The sequence below is a fragment of the Cydia amplana genome, chromosome 11, assembly GCF_948474715.1.
Source record: "Cydia amplana chromosome 11, ilCydAmpl1.1, whole genome shotgun sequence".
In the NCBI taxonomy this organism is placed as follows: domain Eukaryota; kingdom Metazoa; phylum Arthropoda; class Insecta; order Lepidoptera; family Tortricidae; genus Cydia; species Cydia amplana.
In genome coordinates, this window is record NC_086079.1 from 6,194,828 (window position 1) to 6,222,824 (window position 27,997).

At 40.2% G+C, this 27,997-nt stretch overlaps 1 protein-coding gene across 1 annotated transcript; it reads left to right on the forward strand.

Moving 5' to 3' along the window:
• LOC134651911 (uncharacterized) lies at window positions 1-27,941 on the forward strand. The gene is made up of 11 exons (XM_063507019.1): window positions 1-164; window positions 5,090-5,207; window positions 8,682-8,872; window positions 10,394-12,146; window positions 12,601-12,796; window positions 15,287-15,524; window positions 18,938-19,045; window positions 19,655-19,822; window positions 21,980-22,187; window positions 23,455-23,593; window positions 27,782-27,941. Exons 1-11 carry the CDS (start codon window positions 147-149, stop codon window positions 27,939-27,941), a joined length of 3,297 nt encoding a protein of 1,098 aa, XP_063363089.1. The 5' UTR covers window positions 1-146.
• Window positions 27,942-27,997: the final 56 nt, after the last annotated feature.

Genomic DNA, 27,997 nt, shown 5'->3' on the forward strand with positions numbered 1-27,997 from the left:
CTGTAGTATTGTTGGTTGGTTGAGTGAGTGCTGCATGGCCTCGACTCGACGTAGCGTAGATCCCGTTCCAAGATTCGTCTTAAATACTAAAATTTATGTGCAATATTAACCACGGTATAATTCGTAATGGTGTTCTCTAAAAGGCCATGGATTTGATGAAAACGGTAAGCAGACTGTTCGCTCCACATGTACTTTTTAATTTGTTTGGCTTTTGTTTCTTGTTTTGGTGATTTTGAAACTGGCCATTACATTAGAAAAAATATCTCTTTCCAGAAATTGTGGGCACGTGGAAGGTAAGTGGTGATAGTTTTCATAAATAGATGGTGCCCAGTTTCGAGTAATGTGATAAAGAATCTTCAGTGTGTTGATTTGTCAATACATAATTGACACCCGGCCCGGCAACTCGGCCTGAGCGTTGTTACGCCATCTTATAGTCCTCCAAATGTTCCGCATATTTTACAGCTTTGCGTTATTAAGAGGCACGATTAGAGGCTGAAAATCACGCTTAAATCGAAAAGGATTGCAATGGAAGTTGGTTCAATAAACATTGCTTTTAGGTATGTCATTTTCACTATTGCATCTTATTTCACGAGTACAAACCACATGTGCGTAGATTTGTTGTTGTTGTTATTTGGTACAGAATTGCGTAATATACTTCTACTTTGCACGTTGGGACACCGCGAAGTGTATTTAAAGTTTCTGAACATGTATTTGTGCTTTAAAATTGGTGTTTCATCAATAGGTGTTATGTATAACCTACAAATTTGACAGACAGTGAATGTAAAAAAGTCCAATGTTCATCTTGGGAAGAAGTGTCAATGTATCTTAGTTTTGCGGATAACTTCAAGGTTACTTTTCTACTAAAATACTTACAAGCCTACAGATGTTGGGCAGTTATGTTCAACTATTATTAAGTTGAATTCATAACAACAGAATACCTAGAAGTGTTTCAGAGTTGTCTCCAAATTGTTCCACTGTCACTTTCATTGCTTATATTTTATAGCTGTGTATAGTTGATAAGGAACTAGTTGAAAATAACCTCAAACTTCCAATTTCTATAATTACAAACGGTGAGTTACTTACTTAAATATCTCAAATAGGATACTTACTTGAAATTGTACTTGCAAGTGTAAATTTGTTGAATTAGATTATTATAAATATCTGTGCTGCTTTTAAAATACGTTTAAGCACTTGCACTATGACAAAGCACTTAAATACTTGAAAAGTATCAGGCAATTTACTGAGGTACTAAATTAATATTTATTAATGGGTCTGCTGTACCTAAATAGAAACAAATTTCACTCCATGACAACACTTAACTGTAGGCATCTCATAGAAAGGGATGGGAAGACTATCCCAAGGCATATGAGGCTTTCTAGCATAAAGGGTTCTTATGCTTCATGTGTCTAAGGACCTTTCCAATTTCCATCAGATCATGTCTTATAATTATACTGGTTGATTCACATGAGCTGGTGCCAAATGTCTAGAGTTAGACCCAAGCCTAACTGTATGGCATTTGCAATGATGAAGTGTGGTAATGTCAAATTTCTATGAAAATATGATATGATGATACTACCTCACTTTGTTCTATTCAAGTTGGTGCAATGTTAGCTTAGATGACTTTATTTCAGACACCTGACACTGACACTTTCTTGTAAATTTCTGGGCCAGTATGACAATGGTACCTATATTGCATACATTGTTACTTGTTGGACCAGCAATGTATGGTGAACTATAAGAAGTGGACTTAATAGGGCCGATATGCACAACAGTATAAAGGTCTTGTAAAATAATAAATTTAAAAAAAATTTCATTCAGATGTCAGGTGACAACTGTCAGTGTGATGAAACAGGGGCCAGGTGCTAGCTCTTATGAATCGCTATGTTACCTGTGGTCCATTTCCTTGGGTCTTATAAAGGCTATAAAGGCATCCTAATTTATAAGAACAATTAAAAGGGTCAAATAGTGCAATTGAGTTACTTAACTCTGATAAATCCACTATGATTTAATCATAAAGTAAATTAAAATATGTATAATATAAGGGTAGAGTGCATTTATCAAGACTTATATGTAGAAGATATTCCTTGCAGAGCTTGTACAGTCGCCCTCAGATATATCAGAGCGGCCAAGGTGTTCTATCTGAACTTGCACTCTAACGCCCTGACAATAGAGGTGTGTTCAGATATTTGTGAGCGCCTTAGCTGCTCCATCATTCAGACTTTAATGTTGATTTTTTACTGACAACTTTTGTTTGCTTGCTTGAGGCTCTGGTGACACTACCCACATACACTATGACTGTCTATAACCTATTTTTAGATATTATTTACTCAATTGACTAGTGTGTATGTATGTATATACTTTATTGCACATGGAAACAAAAACACGAGAAACATAGATACAGAGTAAATTAAATACAACAAAGGCGAACTTATCCCTGTATGGGATCTCTTCCAGTTAACCTTTGAGGAAACGAATAAAACAAAACAGAAGTAACGATGAATGACAAACAAAAAAAAATGGTGTACAATCACTAAAATTAATGAAATGCAAGTTTTGAATACACATTGCTACAAATAATATATATAAACATAAATAGAAATACTTAAATAAATAAAAAAAGAAATAAATAAATAAATACTCAATATGTCATAAATAAATAGATATGAGCTCGAACCAGAAAAGTAAAGGAAACTAAAGACTAATCAAGGAAAATCGAATTACTTACGTATCGGAAAGCTACAATTTTTTAAGCCTCTCCTTGAGTGATATAGGTACTGCTATTATATTGCACACTACTATAAATGGTACCTCAAAGGCATTTTTTATGTTTTGCATACATCAGTTTGATTTGCAAATACTATAGACAAACATGATCGGTTTACGAATAGTATTCGCTTAGGTTTTGAGCGACAATCTGATGGCAAACTCTCAGTGATAGTGCCTTTTAGTAATTTCCATAATGTTTTGATAAAAACAAATACTTTATGAAATCATTTTAAGACTTTAGTAAGGAGTACAAAACACCTATTTCCCTATTAATTAATTATTTTATTAGGATGCTAATAGCCCTACTGTCAGTCTTTACTCTCATTGTAAGCTTTCTATTACAATGACTCAACTTTTGGCTGTAGTTCCTGTATGTAAATACTACACTATCTTGGATATAACACCAAGATAGTGTAGTAAGATTACGTAAGATTGTGAACCCGTTAGTTTACAACTAAGGTAGGTTAGGTTAGTTTATAATCTCCCTACCATCAGTTTATAATTTAACTAGCGAGATTATAAACTGACGAGTGTTTACAATTTTACGGCGACATATATACTAATTCCTAGATAATGTCATGAAAGCATTATTATGAACATTATGAGACTAATCAATTCTATGCAGTCGCACTTAAAAGATTATGCAATGAAGTACTTTGTTTGATCAATGATCAACTACAGTGACACCTGACTATCATTTCATTGAAATACAGTGTACAATTTATGTTTAATTTATGGTTATTTGAAAACTATGACAATTATATGATACATAAAGTATTTCACATTATTAAATTGTACAACGGGACTTAATCGCGTATCTAAATTTTTAAGATTTACCTCCGACGTTTCGAGGACGGCGTTGTCTCGGAGAAGACTGCTTAAGTTGACATCAGCATCTTCCGCGCGAGTTTTTTGAAATAACCGCACTTGGTCTTGTTTATCCGCTTGAACGTTGTCCCGTTGTACAATTTAATAATGTGTAATCATCGGGAAAGTTTAAATCAGTATAAAGTATTTCAACTGTAGTCACAGTTGAAATACTTTATACATGTCACAATTCTGCCTTGCCTTGCACTAACTAAAGTGTTATATTGTTCAAAAAATCATAATTAAATAAATAAATATTATAGGACATCCTTACACAAATTGACTAAGTCCCACAGTACACTCAAGAAGGCTTGGGTTCATAATTATACAAAGATATTGGGATAGAATCTGCATGTTGCATGATTATATTGGTTTGCCTTGATTATTAGGAACATATTGTTTTATAAACTTAATAATTATATTATTGAAATTTCTATGAGTTTATTGGAAAACCAGATCAGCTCGATCCATGTATAAATTTCATGTAAAATATGTATATACGTATATTTAAAACCAAATATGTCCCCTTGTTGTGCCTTCAGTTCACACTCATGAAAAACTTGAGAAAAGATAATATGACCCTGAAACTCACTAGAAAAGAAGTTGAAATCATTCTGTATCATAAATAGTAGAACATGTATAAATATATATATGTAAAATTGAACAAAGTAGTTTATTGTATACATCATTTTAAGTATGAATGCAGTCTATTCGGCCTTCCCTGTCTGAACAGCTTAAACCTTCTGGTAGTTAAGGAATGTGTCTGGCCGCAGTCTGTCGATTTGGTGTGGATGCTATTCTACCATGCTTAGCAGATGTGGTAACTTTATTTGGTAATGCATTTCAATGTATACTGATGCGTAGGGGTTTTGGAAAGCTTTGGAACTGTTTGGATTTGTGGGCTGTGACTCCTACCTTGAGTTTGTTTAAACTTACTTTATAATATAATATTATAATTAATCTAACTAAGCTAAATATGCAACGACAATGTGTAACCGCCATACGATAAATAAATAAATAACGACTTTGCAGTGACAAAGTGTGGAACTGCCATTAGACATGACACTATTTGATGTTTACGATGAAAATTTCTCACTTATCACGGGCCGTGACTCACGGCAAAGTCTGTACAGATTTACCTTGCTCCGACTCTTAGCGTGTGGATCAAATCAATCAATTTGACGTCCCAAATGTTGATGATTAATTTACCAAATTGTATTGTGAAACTCATAATAGTTAAATGAACACAAAAGAATTGTTTTTTTGTCCCACTATAACAATACTATAAATTGTTCAGGCTTGAGCCTTCCCTATGATTACTAAAATCTAAAAATTGCCTTAGGCCGACGGCCTTACCATAAAACAATAAAGTACAATATCGAATGAATTTTCAATTAAAGTTACAACATTTGCTGCGCGCATAGATACATGGCTATATATCCGTGACGTGTTTCAGGAATATGAGTTCCTAGACTTGTCAGATGTGAAAGAAGCGGAACTGTGCAGTTTGCAGTGCGCACTCTATCAGCGGAAGACGGAGGTTTCTAGCTACGGTTGGACCGAGCCTGCCATTGGTGAGTTCGAATTTTGAATTATTCGCTGATGAACACACACACACACACACACCTATCCACGCCAATGATATTATATAACCATAGATAGGTTATACTCATACTAGAGGAGCACAATAAATACTTCCATATTTATTTCTGTGCCCACGAATTGATTAATTTTCTCATTCAATCCATCTTTGTCACACTCGTTAAACATAAGCTCGTCTCGTTAGCACGTGCACATTTCACGCTTGTCCAGCCGCGACTAAAGGCAACTTGTCCAATTTGTCACAAGGTAAACGCTTCAATTTTGGAACGCCTATAACCTATCTTGAGTTATAAATCATTGATCCGCACACACACGAACCTAGCCGCCGCCATATAAGATAATTGCGCTAGTTTTCGTCTACTTGCCGACTTGAATATAAACTTACATTGCTGCACAAGCTTGGACATAATGCAATCCTTAATGTCTAAACAATATATTCACATAAAAATTATATTTCGAATGTCTGGTATTGGTACTGGTTTTCGTTGCTAGAATTTGTAATACAAAGAAATTAGAGTGTATTTTTTTAGTACCTATCACAATTTTTGCAAAGAAAACTGGTATCAGACATAGGGGTCATCCATTAATTACATCTCACGAATTTCTGGTTTTTTGACCCCTCCCCCCCTCACACTTGGTCACATTTGGCGAACCCCTCCCCCTGGCGTGACGTCACATTTTTTCGATATCGGCAAGTTGAATTAAGTAAGTTGTACCTATTATTAATATTTTATCAAAATATATTTGAAAAAAGAAATATTAGTAATTTTGTAACCCAAAACTGATTAGGAAAGAAAACGAAATAAGTTAAAGTGACTCCCCCCTCCCCCTTTACATTTTCTTGACTTTCTCCCCCCCTAAACGTGTAATGTAATTAATGGATGACCCCTAGCTAAGTTACGTACATGTTCATGCCAAGTTTCATGCAATTTAAGCATGTCGTTTTAAAATGAAAGTCTAACTTCGAATGTATGGAAGCGGCTTAATAACTTACGTGGTTATCATAGCGTTGGGGGCTATTCATAAATTACGTCAGGGGAGGGGGTCTGGATATCGGATGGCGGTAGCATGACGTAGGAGGAAACGGGGTCATTCGAAGCATGATTTTTGGGGGGGGGGGGTCAAAAATCGTAAAAAAATAGATGACGTAATTTATGAACAGCCCCTAATGGAAGCGCGGATTCGAACCTCGGCTCGTACTAATGAGCTTCTTGAATTGGGAGTTGTGTACAAAATATCATTTGATAAGAAAACCTCGTAATGGAGACAGGGCCGGTTTAATGAAAAATAAATTACATGTTTTTTATTCTAACATATTGTAACTAAAATACATATGCTGGAAATAAATACGACACAGGCAATTTTTAATAATAACCAGTGATCGTTAATTTTCCAGCAATTGTGGTGCAGCATTGTTAGTTAAAAGCATCTGTATGCCCTACTCTAGGTGGAATAGATAATTAGGGTTAATAACAGTAATATTAACCTTAACCAATCCTCTCCCTAGAAAAAAAATGAAGAAAATCCTTTATTTTTACTATGCTGCACCAAAATTGCTGGAATATTAAAGATCACTGATAATTACTCATAATATCTTGATATAATTGTTGCGTAACATATATCTGTCAAACTGCCTGTGTTTAAATAGTAAGGGTGCAAATCGGTCTTTATGTAATATTTGTAATATTATCCTATTGTTTGAATGGCTATTGTGTAAATGTAAGGGTATTGTATAGGTCGTCATGGTAACGCTTTCACTTACAAGTCTTTATCAATGAGAGCCGAGATTATAATGTTAAAATAGTCACACCAAATTGCTTTGATCGGCTTAAATTCTCTTATTACACTCAAAAAAGGCAGAGTAGATTTTTAGCAAGTAATAATGGTTTCATTTCTCATAATTCTCATGGTCGTAAAGTTGGTGTTTAAGTCGCGATTGGCGGTATAAAGTTGTTTTTACGCTCCAGTGCAGGGGTCTCCAAACTTTATTTTACCGGAATTTTCGCGGTGTATCTGGTTTTTGCTGCTGTTAGAGCTGAACATCTGGAGCCTGGCTCCCGCGGGCCGGATTGGAAGGCTTCGCGGGCCGGGGTTTGGAGAGCCCTGCTCTAGTGCATAAAGCAAAATTATCTGTTACTATTGATTTAGCAATGAAGTCCAAAACCTGCCATACAAATTAGATACTAAGAGTTATCATCAGAGCTCGGCGGGGCTATAATTTGACGTGAGACATGTCAAATTATAAGGTAAATAGCTCACCCCCGCCGAGCTCTGGTTATCATCCTATAGAAAATTTTAATTTCGCGCCTTTATCTACTGACAAACTTGTTGGACCGGCTATATGTCAGGCGAACTAGTCGAGGAAGTCCTATTTCTCCACGATGTTTTCCTTCGCCGAAAAGCCAGTTACCTAAATGTCAAATGATATTTTGATACACCGAAGTCCGAAAGTCTCATTGGTACAGTCAGCTGCAAATAGTCTTGTCAATATATTTGTTAGTCACCGCTTTTTTCGCTGGGCTAGGCTTTAAGTACTTTCGGGTTAGAGCTCATTTAGACGGTGCTAGAACTCGCATGCGAGTTTCATTAAATTGCGTTATTTGTTCGGTCGGCTGAATTTTTGTATCCTCAATGGTCCACAAGGTATCTAAAATCGCGCCGCCCCGCCCCGCTGCACGCCCAACTCGAGCGTCCACTCAGGCCTTACACTTACACTAAGGGCTCATTTAGATGCTGCGAGAACTCGCATGCGAGTTTCATTTCATTACATTGCGTCATTTGATCGGTCGGCTGAATTGATGTAACCTCAATGGTCCACAATGTAACTAAAATCGTATACGAGTTCGCGCGCCGTCTAAAGCTAAGATCTGAGTGGACGCTCGAAGCGGAGCGTTCGGCGGGGCGTGCAGCGTGGCGTCGGGCTCACAAGTGATTGAGCAGCGTGCACTAAGGCCGCTCCTATACGCTTGCATTTGTTTAACATGCACGCCGCACGCCCCGCCCCGCTGCCCGCCCAACTCGAGCGTCCACTCAGGCCTTACACTATGTCACTAGATGTTTGTTTGCCCCCAGACCTTTGACATTTCCATTAATATTATTATTATTTTTTCGTTACCTATTAAGATCGTTGACATTTAATATATTTTTATTTTATTTAAATAACCTGATAAAGTTATTTACAACTGAGTGTTTTTTTTTGTAATATTTTGTTTTTTTGTTCTTGACATTCGACAATACCTAGGTTGGCCCTAGCTATGTATACATTAACATTTCTTTTTATTATGACATTGTTTTATTTGTAAATTTTATATTCTTATTTTTTTTTTCTTTCTGTTTTTAATGTTAAATTGACGATCTTTTAATGAAAGCCTTTGTTTTATCCTGTTGTGTAAAATACTGTGTCTTTTTCTTTAAGAAATAAATATATCTAATCTAATCTAATCTAGACCTGTCCTCGTGTTCGTCGTCGACCTTGGGCCCGCGCACCGTGTCGAGCAGCCTGGACAGCCTGTCGGGCGGCGAGTGCGAGATGGCGCCCCACTCGCCGCAGCGCGCGCCGCCGCCGCCCTACGCGCAGCCGCCGCCCGCCTACCCGCAGCAGTGGCCCGTGGCGCCACCTAACGTCTACGTTAGCCAGGTCATACACTAGTCTAGCTGTAGTTAAAATGGGTGTCATTCTGAATCCCTGACAACGTTTGTCCTAAAGTCACTTGCCCTAACTGGTTTGTCCTAATGGGCACATGGAGGAGGTAAAGTCTCTCGAGTTCAAAAAGATCCTGCAGCTGTTTGAAGTTGCAGGTTTGGATCGAGAGTTGTAGTAGGTGGCGATCACAATAGATCAGCGATGGTCGCAGTGATACATAGGCTTTGGAGCCTTATATAGCCCCTAACAAGAAGAAGAAGAAGAAGAATGGGCACATGCCCTAACGATCAATTGTCATAACGATTATTTTCCATAATGTAAGGTTCTGAAAAATGGTTAGGTTTTAGAACTTGCTGCCACAAAAGTGGGTTACGTTAAGGTTAGAACTGCGATCCTCGCAAAAAAGAAAACATGCTTAATAACATTAGGATAAGCAATCAATAATTAGGGAAACCAAAATTAGGGTTTTTAGTGTTAGGACAACTGATCATTATGACAAACAATATTAGGGAATGCAAAGACAGGAGAAAAGACTTTAGGTATTCAGATATAGATCCAGTTAAAATAGGGGTCTCCAAACTTTTTGACCAGAAGGCAAAAGCAGTTTTGAATGATTCACGGTTAGTTTCACTAGACTTATATCGACCGGGATATGAACCGTGATTACCTTTTGTATTGATTTCGAGCTCCCGATATTTCACGGTAAAGGTAATCATAATCACGGTTTATATCCCGGTCGATATAATTTAAGTCTCGCAGAAGGCAAAAGCCCGGATGTCGGCTCTCCCGATTCCTTGTCACAGGCCGGATTGACAGTTGATCTTGCACTTTCTCCCTGCTAGCAGTGGGGAGACACTCCTGACTTCGGGCAAACTCGGCTCCGTTCGGCTCAGCATTGCTCAGAGCAAATATTAGGGTTGACACAACTTGACGTCCCTTTGCGTGCACGACCACAGATAAGATAATAGCTTGAATTTTGACAACCCTAAATAGCCGAAAGGGATAGTGCCATAAGTTAGAAAGGGATATCATACACTGAATCGCTATCAAACTTCGGTTTTGTAGGAAATATCCTTTCTGTATTATATCCTTCTGTACTATTATTTAGTCTGTGCTGCTGGTCAAAAGTAGGTGCTCCTGGGCTAAATGCAGCCCAAGAGTCGCAGTTTGGAGGCTCCAACATGAAATATGTAGAATTATGTTAATGCCTAGAAAGTTCTTGTACAATAATGATTTGACCCTATGACCCCCAGACAAGTTGTTAAAAAGAGTGACACAGGGCATAGACTGTATAATTAATGAATATAAAATATATTTATGTTCATTCATAGACTGTATCCGTCAGTCTTACTAATTGAATATGGAACTATTATGTTTGTAGTGCCGCATGTGGTCATTAAATCGCCTGTCTTTGGTAAGAGTTAAGAGTCAATATTTAAATATTTATTTTTATTTTCAACATCAGGTTACAATTTTTTTTTAATAGGATACTGAAATCTGTGTGATGTTCCCCAGGTCACCGCCAACGTGAACGTTCACGGCTACATGGGACAGTACTACCAGCCTCCGCAGCCGCAATACGCGCCGCCGCCACAAGTCGACCGCCCGCCGCGCAACCACCGCCGCGACCGCCGCGGCAAGCGACCCCCCTCCCCGCCACCACCACAACCACCCCCCTACTACGTCCAGTACCCACAGTACTACCCCGCCGCACAGGCCCAGGCAGGAGCCCCCCTCTACCACCTACCCGTATACCAACCTCTAGTCTACGGACCTTACGCGTACCCGCCTTACTACCAAGAATATCAGATCCCCGTCGAAGGCGAAGACAAACCTGATGAATACCAACAAGAGGTTGTGATGGAGCAGGAAGCTGTAGACGCTTACTACGCTGGCGCTCACTACGCACCTCCATACGGCCCGCCCGTAGATGGGGGCGTAGAATACATGCCGCCCATGTATCTACCCCCACCCCCACATCCACCACCTATACCTATACAGCCTCAACCACCACATCACTCGACTCCGCACCAGTTTAACGTGCACGCTAAAAACTTCGTAGTCCAATCGCACAATCATAATAAATCGTACACTCCGCCAGAAAAGAGTCAAGAACAGAAGACTCCGCCGGCGACCGTCTCTGTGGAATCGTTGCCTATCAAAGATCTGACCATCAACAAGGGCCCGGGCAGCCCGAAGCAAACAGAACGACCGATAGAACAAAAACCCAGTGACAAAGCTTCACCTACTCCTAAAGTGGAAGCTGTCAAGCCGGCCTGGGTAGCCAATGAAAAGACACCTGAAGTTAATCAGATACCCGCTAAGGCGTTCCCGCCGATGGCGTCTGCGAGTCAAGTTCCCGCTGCTAAGATGCCTCCGGTGGTAAATAAAACTACGAAAGGCCCAGCGGCCCCGTTCTCAGGAGGCAAGCAACCAGCTAAGCCCCTGGTTCCTCAAGCGGCCGTGCCTGTACAACAGGTATCTACCCCAAAGGCGCCGTTTGGCAATAGACAGAAGAGGGATAACGTTGCTAACAGGTCACCGACGAGTGAGACTGTGGAAGTTCCAAGCCCCGCCGCGCCGGTCGAGCATCCTAAACGCGATCCGCCGCTACCACCAAGCAAGGCGCCTATGCCTATCTCGATCACGCTACACTCGCAAGGGCCACCGCTGATCGTGACTAACAAATCACCGTTCGGACACTCTAGGAAGTCGACAGCCGCGCCTGAACCACCTCCAGTGCCTCAGCCACCTCCCCCAGCGCCTACTGCATCAGATTTCCCCCCCCCACCTACTCCTAGAAACCGTGGAGAGTTGCCACCGCCTGTGGTGCAACCTCAACCGCAACCGGCTCCAGGGAAATCCTGGGCAAGTCTGTTTTCAAGCAAGTCTGCAGCGGTTACAGTGACCGCTTCGCCGCCGGCACCTCTACCTGTCGAAGAACCCCCAAGCCCGACCACAGTATCACCACCAGCGACGGCTAGCATTCAAAAACCAGTAGCGAAAGTGGGCCCTTTTGACGCGTCTCCATCTCAAATAACCGCTACAGATAAAAGCTCCCCTGTGCCTCGGGCCCCCGCGCCTACTGGCATCTCTTACTCCGAGAAGACCTCGGTGAATGCCATCAGTATAACCCCTGCTAAACCGGCATCACCCAGCCAACCTGTCCCCGAGGTCCGGGAGGTTCCTATTCAGAAGGAGCCTACGCCAGCGCTGCCTGTGCCACCCTCGCCGTTTGCTGATGACCCGAACTCTTACAGGATGGGAGGTAAATATTTTTTTAAATGTCAGAATATCATTGAAATTTTAATTAGTTGATGAACTCCATTTAAGTATTAACCCTTAAGTGCACGGTGCATCATCGTGAACCTTGCCGGAATGCACGAAGTTTGATATTTGGTTGGCTGTAGCCGCCCGCGTCAGATTACGTCTGGCGGTCAAAGGGTTAAATACATTCTAAACCTTTTGTAAACTTTATTTTTCCATTTACTTAATGTGTTATAATATTTTATTATTATAATATTTCGACCAGTCTACTCGTCTCAGAGCATTAAAACTTTGTTTTACTTAAGGCTTCATCACACAGGCGCGTTTTCCGGGCGGGGCGTGAACGTGAGCGTTTTATGTGTAAAAGCGTTGCGCCCCGCTCACGCCCCGCCCGGAAAACGCGCCTTTGTGACGAAGCCTTTATACAGTCTCTTTAAAATGTTTCTTATTTTCAGAATTCCTGTCCAAATATCAGCTGGACAACAAGCCAGTAACGCTGCTACCCCGCGGCCTCACGAACCGCTCAAACTACTGCTACGTCAACTCTATCCTACAAGCGCTGATCGCGTGTCCACCCTTCTACAACATGCTGAAGGCGCTGCCCTACCAAACTCGACGTGGCAAGTCCAGCACGCCCGTCATTGACTCCATGTAAGTCAACTTTTCAACCTATTCATAAGTGCATTGTAGTAAATATCAGCTGGACAACAAGCCAGTAACGCTCCTGCCCCGCGGCCTCACGAACCGCTCAAACTACTGCTACGTCAACTCTATCCTACAAGCGTTGATCGCGTGTCCACCTGTGTTGACTCCATGTAAGTCAACTTTTCAATTATATCTAGTATCAGTTTTTTTAATGACGTGAAAGGAGATCATCAAGCATTTTATAGCGGAATATCTCAATTAGACGAGTTTTTGAATTTTTAGGAGTTGACCGTTATTAGAGATGCCCCGAATAATGGTTTTGGCCGAATACCGAATATTCGGCGACCGAATATTCGGCATGAGATGCGAACATTGCGAGTCACAATTATTATGAAAAGTGTTCCCCAACAAAGCACAACGTTTGCTAAGATATATTTTTTGTAAAACAGAACTAATGAATGTAGTTAGAGTCAATCAAATCAGACCCATGATAAAAATAAAATATTTCATAATTAACAAATGCTTAAAAAAGGGTCTTCCTATTCAGAAAAAAGAATTTATTGCGAAGCGAAATGAAATTCATAACAAAGCAAATCATACAGAAAGCTCATCCACCTCAGGCTTCGTCAAATTAAAATGCATTTTGTCACATATGTCATCCGCAACACGCATCGTCAAATTATAAAGGAAATTGGTCATTACAAAATACATAATAATAAGCCATAAACCTATATCCTAATCCGGTAAGTACCCGGCACAAATGTCCCCAAAATACCAGCGGCGTTCCCGCGCTGAATAGCCAACGATATACGCTGGACCAGGTACGAACCAGACCTAGGATCGCAACCCCTATCCCGCAAGCGTTTTCCCAGGTCCCTCACAAAAACCTTCGCCTCGGAACACCAAGGACCAGCCGACTCAACAGCGAGAGGGACAAAATCGTAAACCGGCTTCAAGTTTGAGTACTTGGCATGTTTCTGTCTCGCGGCGTTCTCCGCAGCCCCCCCAGCCGCACGTATTGTCTGTGCAAGATGCGATGCGGCAAAGGTGCTCACACATGTCTTCCTATTTAACAACTTTCCAATAATACATTTTAAATATTAAATATACCTAATTTTTGGTATTTTTATTGTGTAATTTTTCTTTTTAGGTAGTGGCAACAGATATTCGGTATTCGGCCGAATAGTAGGCAACATTCGGCCGAATACCGAATATTCGGCAAACTGGCCGAATAACGAATAGTTGCCGAATATTCGTGGCATCTCTAGTTATTATTCATAAAATTATTTAGTTGTACAGGTTTATAAATGTCTTCTGCATTTGAAAAAAAAACATCACATATTTCAACCAAACTTGATTCTACACATTTGCAATATCTAGTTTACAATGATGGTATTATTTTTCGTCTCTGAAAATGGTTTAACAATAAATCATTTCTTGTTGACAAAACTTGCTGAGTAAACCATAAAATATTGCAAACAAATCAATTCATGGGCAAGTTTAAGTGTGAAGATATGAGATAAGAAACGTCCTTGCATAATAGTGCTTATACAAGACAGGGAAACAATTGTAACTGATAAAGATCGTGCAGAATGTTACTTTGTAGCTAGTTGTTTGTAATTATACAAGCAATCCATTCTAAGCATACAGTTAAGTAACCGATTACTATGGAAAATAGGTTTGTTTAGTATATTCATCAAGAAAAAGTTGTAAGTTGATTAAATTCTTTCTTTTAACCTTTTCGACGCCGTGTCAAACACAAAAGCTGTCTCTCAGACGCCACGTCACCTAAGTGTCAAAACTGAAATTGAACTTTATGCATACGCACCTAAGTCTATGTTGCTCTGTGGTCTATGACCGAATACGTCTTTGGCGTTGGAAGAAATAATTTATTCACAAACACAAAAGAGAAAATTATACAAAACGGAGAAACATAAAAGGAGAAAGAGCCACAAAATATCGTCTCATGTCAGCATGTTCATCAGCACCATCTGGTGCCTTCCAGCGCTGATTTTTCGATGAAGATTACATAACAGGATTGTTGGTAATGATAGACTATTATGAAATTGTGAATATGACTCATGCTGTGCAGTTTTCACATTCTTTATCATTCTTAGGGAGGACCGTAGTTTGACGCTAATGTGAGAAAACGTATATTTTGTATTGTTTTTTTATACATAAACTCGTACATGTCTCGTTCGTGGGACGGCAAAAATGTTGTCTTCGTTTCAAGGTCGAGAATTTGCTACGACTGACACTCCTGTAAATGTTTATATTAAAGGAAACATTTACCAAGATTCGAACTTGCGACCATTGGAACACTGGTCTACTCGCTTCTGCTGAGTTACGGAGGTTTACCAGATGCGTGCGAGTTTTTCCATTCCTTACCACGTCCTTATTCCGTCTTTAGTCCTTATTACGTCTACGGGACGTCCCACTGGTGCCCGTTTCGTCGGTGACTGAATGCAGTTTTATAGACATGAGTAATGTTTCCAGGGTGGAGTTGTGCTACGAGTTCAGCCCGCTGGCGCTGGGGGCGCGCACTCGGGGCGCGGCTGCTCGGCCGGAGGCGGGCGCGCCGCCGGTGCCGGCCGGGCCGCCGCTAGACGGCGCCGCAGGCCTGCGCGTGCTGCGCGCGCTGCGCCCCTTCCCCGGCTCGCAAGAAGCCCGTCAGGAGGACGCCGAGGAGTTCCTCGGGTGTCTACTCAACTCCCTCAACGATGAGATGCTCGAGGTCTGTGTATTGACAGTTTAGGTACATTTGGCCGGCGCGCCCATCGGACAGGCGTATGGCAGTGGGCTGCCGCTCGGCGTGCACGATAGTCGTGTCACGTGGCGCTAGCGCAAAATTGAAAATGCTGCGCGCGCTGCGCCCGTTCCCCGGCTCGCAAGAAGCCCGTCAGGAGGACGCTGAGGAGTTCCTCGGGTGCCTACTCAACTCCCTCAACGATGAGATGCTCGAGGTCCGTGTATTGACTAGAGATGCACCGGATATCCGGTTACTATCCGGTATCCGGCCGTTATTTTAGTATCCGGCCGGATACCGGATAGTGACCTGCTATCCGGCCGGATACCGGATACTAAAATTAACACTTTTTGGGGTAAAAAATGCAATCTAAAAAAACAGACACGGTCATAATGCTAACGACACAGTAAATAGAAATGAATACGTAACCAATATCACACAATACACTTATTTGTTTGTTTATTTATTTATTTATTTATAAACGAACTTACTACGTAATGACATGATAAAACTCGTTACGATCCTAGATATGTGTCCGCGCGAACGTTCACTACGAAACAGGTCGAAACCTGCACGACGCGCACCTGCAAAACGCAAAATATATAGGTATAGTTCCGCCGGCCGAATAGCCGGCGCCGGATACCGGATATTCGGCCAGTGTCCAGGCCGGATATCCGATATCCGGCCAAACAACTATCCGTTGCATCTCTAGTATTGACAGGGGGGTGTCACTCCACAGTTTAGGTACATTTGGCCGGCGCGCCCATCGGACAGGCGTATGGCAGTGGGCTGCCGCTCGGCGTGCGCGATAGTCGTGTCACGTGGCGCTAGCGCAAAATTGAAAATACACAATGGCTTCGAAACTTACTTACGTGAGAATCAGACATACTAAAGTCTATTTTTTTATTCGGTAGACTGAAATGACATTTCATAGTATGAACATAAAATGTCATTTCATACTATGAAATGTCATATTAGTCTACCGAATAAAAAAATAGACTTTATCTCCGGATAAAAAATGTATGTTTACATAATCAACGTTTGTAATTCCTACATACCTACATTCCTACTTACCTACTTTAACTAGAGATCTTTGTAGTGGTTTTTTGTTTAGAATTTTTTTTTTAACCCGCATAAATGTCAATGTGGTTCAGTGAAGGGGACGGACTGAAAATCAGCGCTGCGCAGGCAATTTGTAATGAAATGACTGACGCAGCGTATGCTGAGCCCGTTCCTTTTGCCGCACAATTATTCTTATTTTTTCAATCCTTATGTTTTGTAACCTGTATGCTTTTTGTGTTGCAATAAATGGTTTCTTATTCTTATTCTTATTCTATTCTTATACATATTTAGGTATATATATAGGTATAAAAACTTGTCAAGTGATAACCCCGTGCCGACACTCACAGCTCGGTCATAAAACTGCGGCGCGCAAAGGTGATTCACGGTTCGTGCGCGGTTATAAGTTTCAATTTTGCTTGCAGGCGGCGATATAGGTGTAATTTTATACCTAAATCTGACTTTTGTGAAGGAGTGAATTTTCTGTACGGTAGTACTATTCGTTATTCTGTGGTATTGAGCCCTAAAGTTGCCGTCATTAGAACTTGCGAACTATGTAAACAAACAATGTAACTTTGTTTTGTGACTGTTTCTCCTTGAATTTTCACACTACCCCATCAAACAAAATTCAAACTATACACATATACACTATTGAAACGGTCCGTTCCGTAAAATACATAAATATATAACTGTATCTTGGATATTTAATTAAAAGTTTAAAATGGTTTCATAAGTTAGGTTATTAGGACCTGATGGAATGACGTTATTGTTTCTTTTAAATTCTACAAATGTCTATGATGGGTAGTGTTGTGACTAAAGTTTGTGATATAAACCCGTTACACACTACCCAACTCACGCTCTGTACCTACCGCCGCGGTTGTAAAATACATCAATACATCATTCTTAAGTACCAATTTGTCTTCTGATCGTGATTAAACAAATTAAAAATAAGTAACTACTTGTTTTTTAATTTTGGTATTGTATTACTCGATATGGTTTGACATTAGTAAAGTAGTAAGTAAGAGTCTCGCCCATCACTAGTAAATTCATCATTCAGAGACAATTTCAATATGGCGGTTTGTTTACATAGTTCGCAAATTCTAATGACGGCGAGTTTAGGTATAGTTGCACTAAAGCGCACTCGTGCTCTCGAGTCAACAATAGACTCGTGAGTCTAATGTTGGTATTCCACCTATCCAATTTCTTGGTCCAATCTGCATTGTGTCTCTCTTTTTCTCACTAAACAAAATGTGAGACGCAAATACACGTTGGACAAAGAAATTGGACAGGTGGAATACCACCCTAAGCCAGGTCGCCTCTAGTTTGCAGTGTCGGCCTGGAAGTATGTTGCTTTCTGGGACCGTCCAGCGGCCTAGCCAGTGATAATCGTTTATAAACGCTACCAGAAACTAAAATAAAGTATAGATATAATTAATTTATACAATATACATCCATATCAATGAATATGGCTGATCGCCAAGACTCGCGCCCAACATTTCGAAAGCAAAAAAATATCCTATCCTAATCTTTGCTTGTATTGCATAACAAATGTTCTCATGTTACACATCTAGCATCTAGATTACTGATAGCTACAAATGTATGTATGTATATACATTATTGTACAAACAGTAACGACTCTAATCTGTTTCTGATCAAATCTAGTTTACAATGATGGTACTATTTTTCGTCTCTGAAAATGATTTAAAAGCAAATCATTTCCTTGTAGATAACATCAACTGAGTAAACTAGATATTTCTTTATATGAAATAAGAAACATGCTGTACTTATAAATTCCGCTAGTTTTGAGAAAAATATAGCTTACATAAGGTAAACGTACTGGTGGACGCGCTCCCAGTACATGTCATCTTGAAACTTAAGTTTTTGTCAATAGAGGTGACAGCAGGGTGTCATCTATTAGGCATTAGCATGTTAAGCACTAGTACGTTTACCTTATAGCTTTTCATTTTGGTTCTCAAAAATCATGTTGGAATTTACAAGCGCACTCGGCATTTAAAAAGGATAATTATATATACCACCCTTAAAAATGTGGAACTATCAAGCAATAACTGATGTTGACGACCGGTCTGGCCTAGTGGGTAGTGACCCTGCCTGTGAAGCCGCGGTCCTGGGTTCGAATCCCAGTAAGGGCATTTATTTGTGTGATGAGCACAGATATTTGTTCCTGAGTCATGGTTGTTTTCTATGTATTAAAGTATTTGTATATTATATATATCGTTGTTTGAGTACCCACAACACAAGCTTTCTTGAGCTTACCGTGGGGCTTAGTCAATTTGTGTAATAATGTCCTATAATATTTATATTTATTTATTTATAATTTTCAGCTGATGAAACTGGTGGAACCAGAGGAGCCTAAGGAGGCGAATGCTCCAGTAAATGGAATCATCATACAGGAGCAACCTCCCGAGGATGAGGATGATGACGAATGGAAGGTAATATTGATCATTTGTAACTAGCGACCCGCCCCGGCTTCGCACAGGTTAACAAATTATACATAAACCTTCCTCTTGAATCACTGTTTAAAAAAACCGCATCAAAATCCGTTGCGTAGTTTTAAAGATCTAAGCATACATAGGGACAGACAGCGGGAAGCGACTTTGTTTTATACTATGTAGTGATACAGTTATATACCCTATAGAACCAGGACACGAGTTTAAAGATCTAAGCATACATACAGACGGACAGCGGGAAGCGACTTTGTTTTATACTATGTAGTGATACAACACTTTAAACTCTCGCGTTTTGTACACATATTTAATTACACAAACGGGTCTACCGCGATATTAACTAATATTATTATTTTTTATTAACTAATTTCGGGTAGTTTAGTGGTGTTTTATTAATATCTCCGTTGACATTTGTTGGGACGTCAGTCTTTCCGTGACCACAGCTGGTGCAACTCAGCTGAAACGTCGGAATTAAAGGTAAAAACAATGGAATTATATCGCGGTAGACCCGTTTGTGTAATTAAATATATGTAGTGATACAGTTATATACCCTATAGAACCCGGACAAGTGAGTGTAACTAGGTCGGTTCCCAGGTGATGGGCCCCCGCAACAGGGGCTGCGTGGAGCGGCGCTGGGCGGCGCGGCGCACGCCGGTGGCGGACATCTTCCGCGGCCGCACGCGCCTGCGCCTGCACCGCGCGCCGCAGCACGCCGTCACCGACGCCGTGCAGCCCTTCTTCACGCTGCAGCTCGACATCGAGGTGAGATGCCGATACGTAGTACGCCTTTTGTCAAAAATGGACGGCAAAGTCGACGTTGCAGCTCGACATCGAGGTGAGATACCGATACGTAGTACGCCTTTTGTCAAAAATGGACGGCAAAGTCGACGTTGCACCTCGACATCGAGGTGAGATGCCGATATGTAATACGCCTTTTCTCAAAAATGGACGGCAAAGTCGACGTTGCAGCTCGACATCGAGGTGAGATGCCGATACGTAATACGCCTTTTGTCAAAAATGGACGGCAAAGTCGACGTTGCACCTCGACATCGAGGTGAGATGCCGATATGTAATACGCCTTTTCTCAAAAATGGACGGCAAAGTCGACGTTGCAGCTCGACATCGAGGTGAGATACCGATACGTAGTACGCCTTTTGTCAAAAATGGACGGCAAAGTCGACGTTGCAGCTCGACATCGAGGTGAGATGCCGATACGTAATACGCCTTTTGTCAAAAATGGACGGCAAAGTCGACGTTGCAGCTCGACATCGAGGTGAGATGCCGATATGTAATACGCCTTTTGTCAAAAATGGACGGCAAAGTCGACGTTGCAGCTCGACATCGAGATGAGATACCACCAGGGTCATGATCTCTACGAGGGGAGGCTGAAGTATTCGCGGCCTAAGCTAGAAAAAAAAAACCGGCCAAGTGCGAGTCGGACTCGCGCACGGAGCGCATCGGTTCCGCACCATCAACAAAAAATAGAGCAAAACAAGCAAAAAACGGTCACCCATCCAAGTACTGACCCCGCTCGACGTTGCTTAACTTCGGTCAAAAATCACGTTTGTTGTATGGAAGCCCCACTTAAATCTTTATTTTATTGTTTTTAGTATTTGTTGTTATAGCGGCAACAGAAATACATCATCTGTGAACATTTTAACTGTCTAGCTATCACTGTTCGTGAGATACAGCCTGGTGACAGACGGACGGACGGACGGACAGCGGAGTCTTAGTAATAGGGTCCCGTTTTTTACCTTTGGGTACGGAACCCTAAAAAAGAGTAGGGAATATTCCGCGAAAATCTGCGTATGGGGCGCCACTCCCACAATAAGTCACAATCTAAGGGTCTACCGCAAACGAGAGAGTCGAAATTTTGTTATCTAACCTCTATCACTTGCATATTCGAGCATTAAAGAGGCAGATAGCTAAGTTTCGATTTCGCGTTTCCCGGTAGGCCCTTTGTAATCAAACCGCCTTGAAGTATGTCATATTTAATTGTCTAAAAACTAATGTCGCTAGTGCTGCACTCTGGCGGCAAAACATTGCAGTAATAATCCCTATTAAAAAAACTATGCTACTTTTTTCTCCGCCTCTTTGGCAGTTTAAATTACTTTAAATATTGCTGCCATTTACTAACGATTAATAATTAACATTTACTTTAATACTCATTCATTTTTTTTTTCATTTCATTCAGTCATTTTTTTCTAAGGCCGCGAACTTTTCAGCCGCGCCTCGTACATTGACTCACCTTGGCTTGCGAGTTGCATGTGACTCTTTGGAGTTGCGATTACGGCTCTCCAGACACCCAACAGATTAAACCAGGTCTTAGACCACTCAAATCAAGTTTTATGGCTCAGAGTTTCCTAAAACTGATGATTTCTACTGCGTTTGACTCTTCTTCTTCATACGATTACCTTTGGCAAATATAATACACTCTGATTGAGCTATCCTTATTAATATTAAATATTATTAATCTTGGGAAATATCAAACGACACAAGAGCGTCGACGCTTTTGTCCAAGTAAAATATTAATCACACTTGCATAAGTAACTCAGATCATAACTTAAATGTTTCACTATACATGTAGTAATGAGATGCGATAAAGCTGCGTTCTAAAACATGAAAGCCCCAAACAAATTCCATGCTGTACTTACTGTAATCTTTACAAGTTAATAAGCAACGTAGATCTGTTTAAGTACTCTCATTTTACTATTTTCTTCTTTGAACTAAATGTCTCATAATCTTTTCCAAAAATTAACACAAGTCCATTTCAAGCACTTCCATTTACTATGATGCTACTATTTTTCGTCTCAGAACATGACCGAGTCATTCTCTTGTTGACAAAACAAACTGAAAACCAAAAACCAAAATAATCCACCCCACCTTTATCCACCCATTCTAAACCTAACCCTTTTTCAGCGTGCATCCAACGTAAAGGATGCCCTAGAACTCCTAGCGGGCAAGGACACACTGGAAGGAGTATCTGATGCCTGGCAGCAGTTGTCGTTGGAACAACTGCCTGTGGTCCTGTTGTTGCATCTGAAGTGCTTCCAGTTAGACTCTGAGGGCCACACCGCCAAGATTGTCAAGAATATCGACTTCCCTGTGGATCTGAAGATTGATCAGAGTAAGTCTTGTTTGAAGCTGTTTGAAGTTGCAGGTTTGGATCGAGAGTTGTAGTAGGTGGCGATCACAATAGATCAGCGATGGTCGCAGTGATACATAGGCTTTGGAGCCTTATATAGCCCCTAACAAGAAGAAGAAGTCTTGTTTTGTGTAATATAGATTGTGAGTCCTATTTGGTTAACACATGGAAACTGTTAAAACTAGTTTTTAGGGTTCCGTAGCCAAATGGCAAAAAACGGAACCCTTATGGATTCGTCATGTCTGTCTCTCTGTCCGTGTATGTCACAGCCACTTTTTTCCGAAACTATAAGAACTATACTGTTGAAACTTGGTAAGTAGATGTATTCTGTGAACCGCATTAAAATTTTCACACAAAAATAGAAAAAAAAAACAATAAATTTTGGGGGTTCCCCATACTTAGAACTGAAACTCAAAAAAAAGCTTTTCATCGAACCCATACGTGTGGGGTATATATGGATAGGTCTTCAAAAATGATATTGAGGTTTCTAAATTATCATTTTTTTCTAAACTGAATAGTTTACGCGAGAGACACTTCCAAAGTGGTAAAATGTGTTTCCTCCCCCCCCCCCCCCTGTAACTTCTAAAATAAGATAATGATAAAACTAAAAAAAATATATGATGTACATTACCATGCAAACTTCCACCGAAAATTGGTTTGAACGAGATCTAGTAAGTAGTTTTTTTTTAATACGTCATAAATCCCCTAAATACGGAACCCTTCATGGGCGAGTCCGACTCGCACTTGGCCGCTTTTTTATTGCTCTTGTTACTAGACAAATTAAACACTAGCAGTGGGGAGACACTCCTGACTTCAGACAAACTCGGTTCCGTTCGGCTCAGCATTGCTCCGAGGAATTATTAGGGTTGACACAACTTGACGTCCCTTTGCGTGCACGACCACAGATAAGATAATGACTTTAATTTTGACAACCCTAAATAGCCGGAAGGGATAGTGCCATAAGTTAGAAAGGGATATCATGATTCGACTCGGAATCGCTGTCAAACTTCGGTTTTGTAGGAAGTGCCCTTTCTGTACGGTAATAGGTACTATTACTTATTCTGTGACACTAGTAGACATTTACAACTTTTATATTTTAATCGACAATGATGTACATTATTTTTCGTCTCCGAAAGTGATTTAATCACATACTTGTGGACAACAATGACTGAGTAAACTAATTACTAAGTAACAGTCCAGTCATTTTTCCACCCAAAACTTCTTAACTCAAAATTATATGTATTTACAGAGATCATGTCTTCGAAGATCAAGTATTCTGGCAAGCAGCGTCTGTACAAATTGTTTGCGGTGGTGTACCACGAAGGAGTGGAGGCGGTTAAAGGGCATTACGTTACTGATACCTTCCACGGACAAGCGGGCTGGATCAGGTATGACTGACTCATTTCTAACTAATTCAGTTTTAATGATTAATTTAGAATAGAATAGAATAGAAAAACGTTTATTGCAAAAACCATCTACATACAGCACCACACATATAAATTTAAGAAAGAAGATCTTATACACTAAACAGTTAAAACTATTAGTAGCTTAAACTAACATGCAATAATAATCGTAGTATTGATGATGCTATAGAGGCTACAAATGGACACCACTCAGCATATGCTCTAACATTAGTACATTATTGTCGAGGTTCGGAAGTAGCTACTTGCAGGCTGAGGATTCGTTTTAAACGGACGACCTTGGGAGTCCGTTTAATTGAATCCGAAGCCAGCAAGTAGCCTTCCAGCCGAGTCATATATAGTGCTTTTCTCAAAAATGGTGCAAGAAATAGAAATATTTTACAGAACTTACAGAAGCAACGTTCTAATTTTCACAGAAAAAAATACAACCATTAAAAAAATTTGTTTGCCGCCTTTAAAAAAAAAGAAGTGTATTTTTCTGCTGAAAATACGCCAACCTATTTGAGACACCTAAATAGTCGCGGTACCAACATTAAGCCTGTAACAGACTATCGCACCGCACCGCGACCTTGGAGCGTCGCACCCATAAGTGAGAGCGAGAAAGAGATATCTGTTTCACCCATAAGTGAGAGGGAGAAAGAGATATCTGTTTCTCGCTCTCACTTATGGGTGCGACGCTCCAAGGTTGCGGTGCGGTGCGATAGTCTGTTATAGGCTTTATAATAATAAGTGCTGATCATCTGTTTGGCTGTTTAAGGGACCTATGCCTTCATTTGAGATGGCCATTTAAAGTTTTAAAAAGTTTGGAACTCGTTAAATAATGGAATTTGTATGCGACATTGCAGTCCCGAAATCGAGACTGCAATGTTTTTAACTTTTTAATTTTTTGAATGACCATAAACTACGCACTTCGCGACCTATTTTTTAACCGGCAACGTCGACTTTGCCGTCCATTTTTGAGAAAAATATATATGCTATAGCGCTGGTCTTCCGTGGAGCCCAGGGCAAGAAGATAGCTCAGAACAGTAAAGGCAGTGTCAAAATGTGATTCAGTACCTAATTAATATTTAACACAAATTACAAACTTATACATGAAGACAAAGAAAATGAAAAAAAAAATGAAATTTGATATGGAAGTGAGTGGGTTGGGAATATGTAAATATATATAGTCAGGATGAATTTCAAGTCAGAATTTCAAGATGGCTTACATTTTGCGAAAGTCCATTTAATTTTTAACTTTAAGGGCGTCCGCAATGACGCGCGGGTGCGCGCGTGTGTGTGAAATTGTAGTATTGTAGGTAAAATTTGTCCCACGCGCCTGCGTCAGTTAGTACTACTATTTTTAGGGTTCCGTAGCCAAATGGCAAAAAACGGAACCCTTATAGATTCGTCATGTCTGTCTGTCTGTCCGTCCGTATGTCACAGCCACTTTTCTCCGAAACTATATGAACTATACTGTTGAAACTTGGTAAGTAGATGTATTCTGTGAACCGCATTAAGATTTTCACACAAAAATAGAAAAACAACAATAAATTTTTGGGGTTCCCCATACTTCGAACTGAAACTCAAAAAATTTTTTTTCATCAAACCCATACGTGTGGGGTATCTATGGATAGGTCTTCAAAAATGATATTGAGGTTTCTAATATCATTTTTTTCTAAACTGAATAGTTTGCGCGAGAGACACTTCCAAAGCACTGACTTAATATAAAAGAAATAGACACACAAAGCAGAACAAAAACGTCAAGAAATGTGGATCCCAATGACGTTTCGCACCATTTGCATTGATGATAAAAACGCTTACGTAAATTTTGAGTCAAGATAAATGTTTCGTACAGAAAAGAGCTTAATGTCGTAAGCATTAAGTGTCAAATTTGCAAACATAAGTACCAACACTGTTAAAAAATTTAGTCCGATGGCACTAAACGTAACGTATTTACGTCAAACAACGTCAAACGAGACTAATGAATGAATGGAGTCACTTTGGTAAACTTTAATATGTATTACTGTACAGGAAAACCAATTGAAGTAATAAATAAAACAAATTTAATTTAATCGGGAGCTCAAATAAAATTAATTCGTGGTTCAAATTCAAACAAATTAAATTTTTAATTCGTAAGTATACGTCTTTAAATACTAATTTCCTTGAAATAAATTCTACTTATTAAATAACTGTGTATTTAAGATCTACATTTACTCATAGCACGGGTGCACGGGGAAATTTAGATACTGATTGGATTTTTTTATAAAGTCTACCTATACTTTATAAAAAAAATCCTGTGGTTGTCACTGTGTTCCGACAGGTTTAGCATTTACAGTTAGTCGATATAAGCCCTTATTGGTGGTGTATATGTCGGAAACAGGGAAATGGGCCGAACACACAAGTGCCGTTTTGCCTTGTTTAAAACTGCATCACCCCTATCTCTTGCTATAATTAAATAGCAGTCCACTTTGCACGTCGCATAGGTTTTCTTGGAAATCTTCAATTTAAACATAATATTATTTCTTATGAATTCCATATAAAAATAAAAAAAAATATTGACCTCACATCGACTCATTAGAATTTTGTTCCTTGACATCCCTTCTTTGGTACTAACAAATTAATTTATTCAAAACCATAAAATTACCACCAGATTACATAAATTATGTAATGCTATCCAAAGAACTAACCGAAAGAAATACATTCCATCCTTTTTCCTTGCTTTATCATTGTTATTTTTACATATTTTAACGGCACATTTCGTAATTGTTGACAACTTCACATTTGAGCGTTTCAAACAAGACTAAACGAAAAAGTAATGCATGATCTGTTTTGACATCACTTTTGTGGGGCCATTTTTGGCGGCTGATTGGGTATCCAGTTCTTTATACTATATCAATGTTCCAAAGTGTTAAAATGTGTGTCCCCCCCCCCCCCTGTAACTTCTAAAATAAGAGTGATAAAACTAAAAAAATGGGCGAGTCCGACTCGCACTTGGCCGCTTTTTCGTTAAGCCGCTCGCTCGCTTCGTGCACACGTAAGACTTTGTAGACGCCCTAAATCAGATCGAATTTTTTTTTGACGTATATAGTTGATTGGAAAAGGGTAAATGAGCGTTTTCCAAAAAAAGTGTACATTTCATTCATGTCTTCAAAATATTGACTTCTTGCTCATTTTACTCAGAATCATTTGTACATTCACGCCTCATACATAAAAAAATGTGTCCAAAAAATTCCTTTCCAGATAGTCACATTCTTGTATGATTTTTTATTTTATTTGTATGAACGTGACGCACTGGAAAAAAATTTTTTCATACAAAATTTTGGGACACATTTTTTCATGTACAGTCGACGTCAAAGAGAAATTTACAGCCAAAGTAACAAAAAAATGTTTACACGACCTAAATGCTATGACAATAAAGTCGTGTAAATAATTTTTTGTAACGTTAGTCGTAAAGATCTCTTTGACGTCGACTGTATGAGGCGTGAATGTACAAATGATTCTGAGTAAAATGAGCCCAAGAAGTCAATATTTTGAAGACATGAATGAAATGTACACTTTTTTTGGAAGACGCTCTAATCACACCGACGGGAAATAGCGTTACAGATGCCATATTGTGTAATTGTTGTCTAATGTAGTAATGTACGTGATACTTCAAAACAATTCGGTGCCATTTTGATTAACCATTCTACGAGTTTAGGTTCACGACTATCATCAACCACCATGTGCAACATTGTTATTGAAAAACTCGTTGAAATGCATATTATTTACACGCTATACGGCATCGTTAATCTTCTCAAAACTGTGTCTCATCATCTTCCTCGCGTTGTCCCGGCATTTTGCCACGGCTCATGGGAGCCTGGGGTCCGCTTGGCAAATAATCCCAGTAATTGGCGTGGGCACTAGTTTTTACGAAAGCGACTGCCATCTGACCTTCCAACCCAGAGGGTAAACTAGGCCCGTATTGGGATTAGTCCGGTTTCCTCACGATGTTTTCCTTCACCGAAAAGCGACTGGTAAATATCAAATGATATATCGTACATAAGTTCCGAAAAACTCATTGGTACGAGCCGGGGTTCGAACCCGCGACCTCCGGATTGCAAGTCGCACGCTCTTACCGCTAGGCCACCAGCGCTTCTTGTCAAAACTGTGTCTAAGCAACAGTAATGTTTGCAGATACGACGACTCGACGGTGACGCCCGTGTCGGACGGCGCGGTGCTGAAACCGAAGCCTCCGCGCATGCCCTACCTGCTCATGTACCGGCGCCACGACACGCTGCCCGCGCATGCGCACCCTCACCCTCACCCGCACCGCGCGCCCAACAAGCCAGAGTGAGACGCCGCCAGTGCACTGCGACTGCCCGGACAGTCATTCGTTATAAGTGTAAATAC

Coding starts and splice junctions, on each gene's coding strand:
- LOC134651911 (XM_063507019.1), top strand. Junction 5,208..8,681: donor TTGGACCGAGCCTGCCATTG/GTGAGTTCGAAT, acceptor AATCTAATCTAG/ACCTGTCCTCGTGTTCGTCG. Junction 12,147..12,600: donor GAACTCTTACAGGATGGGAG/GTAAATATTTTT, acceptor TCTTATTTTCAG/AATTCCTGTCCAAATATCAG.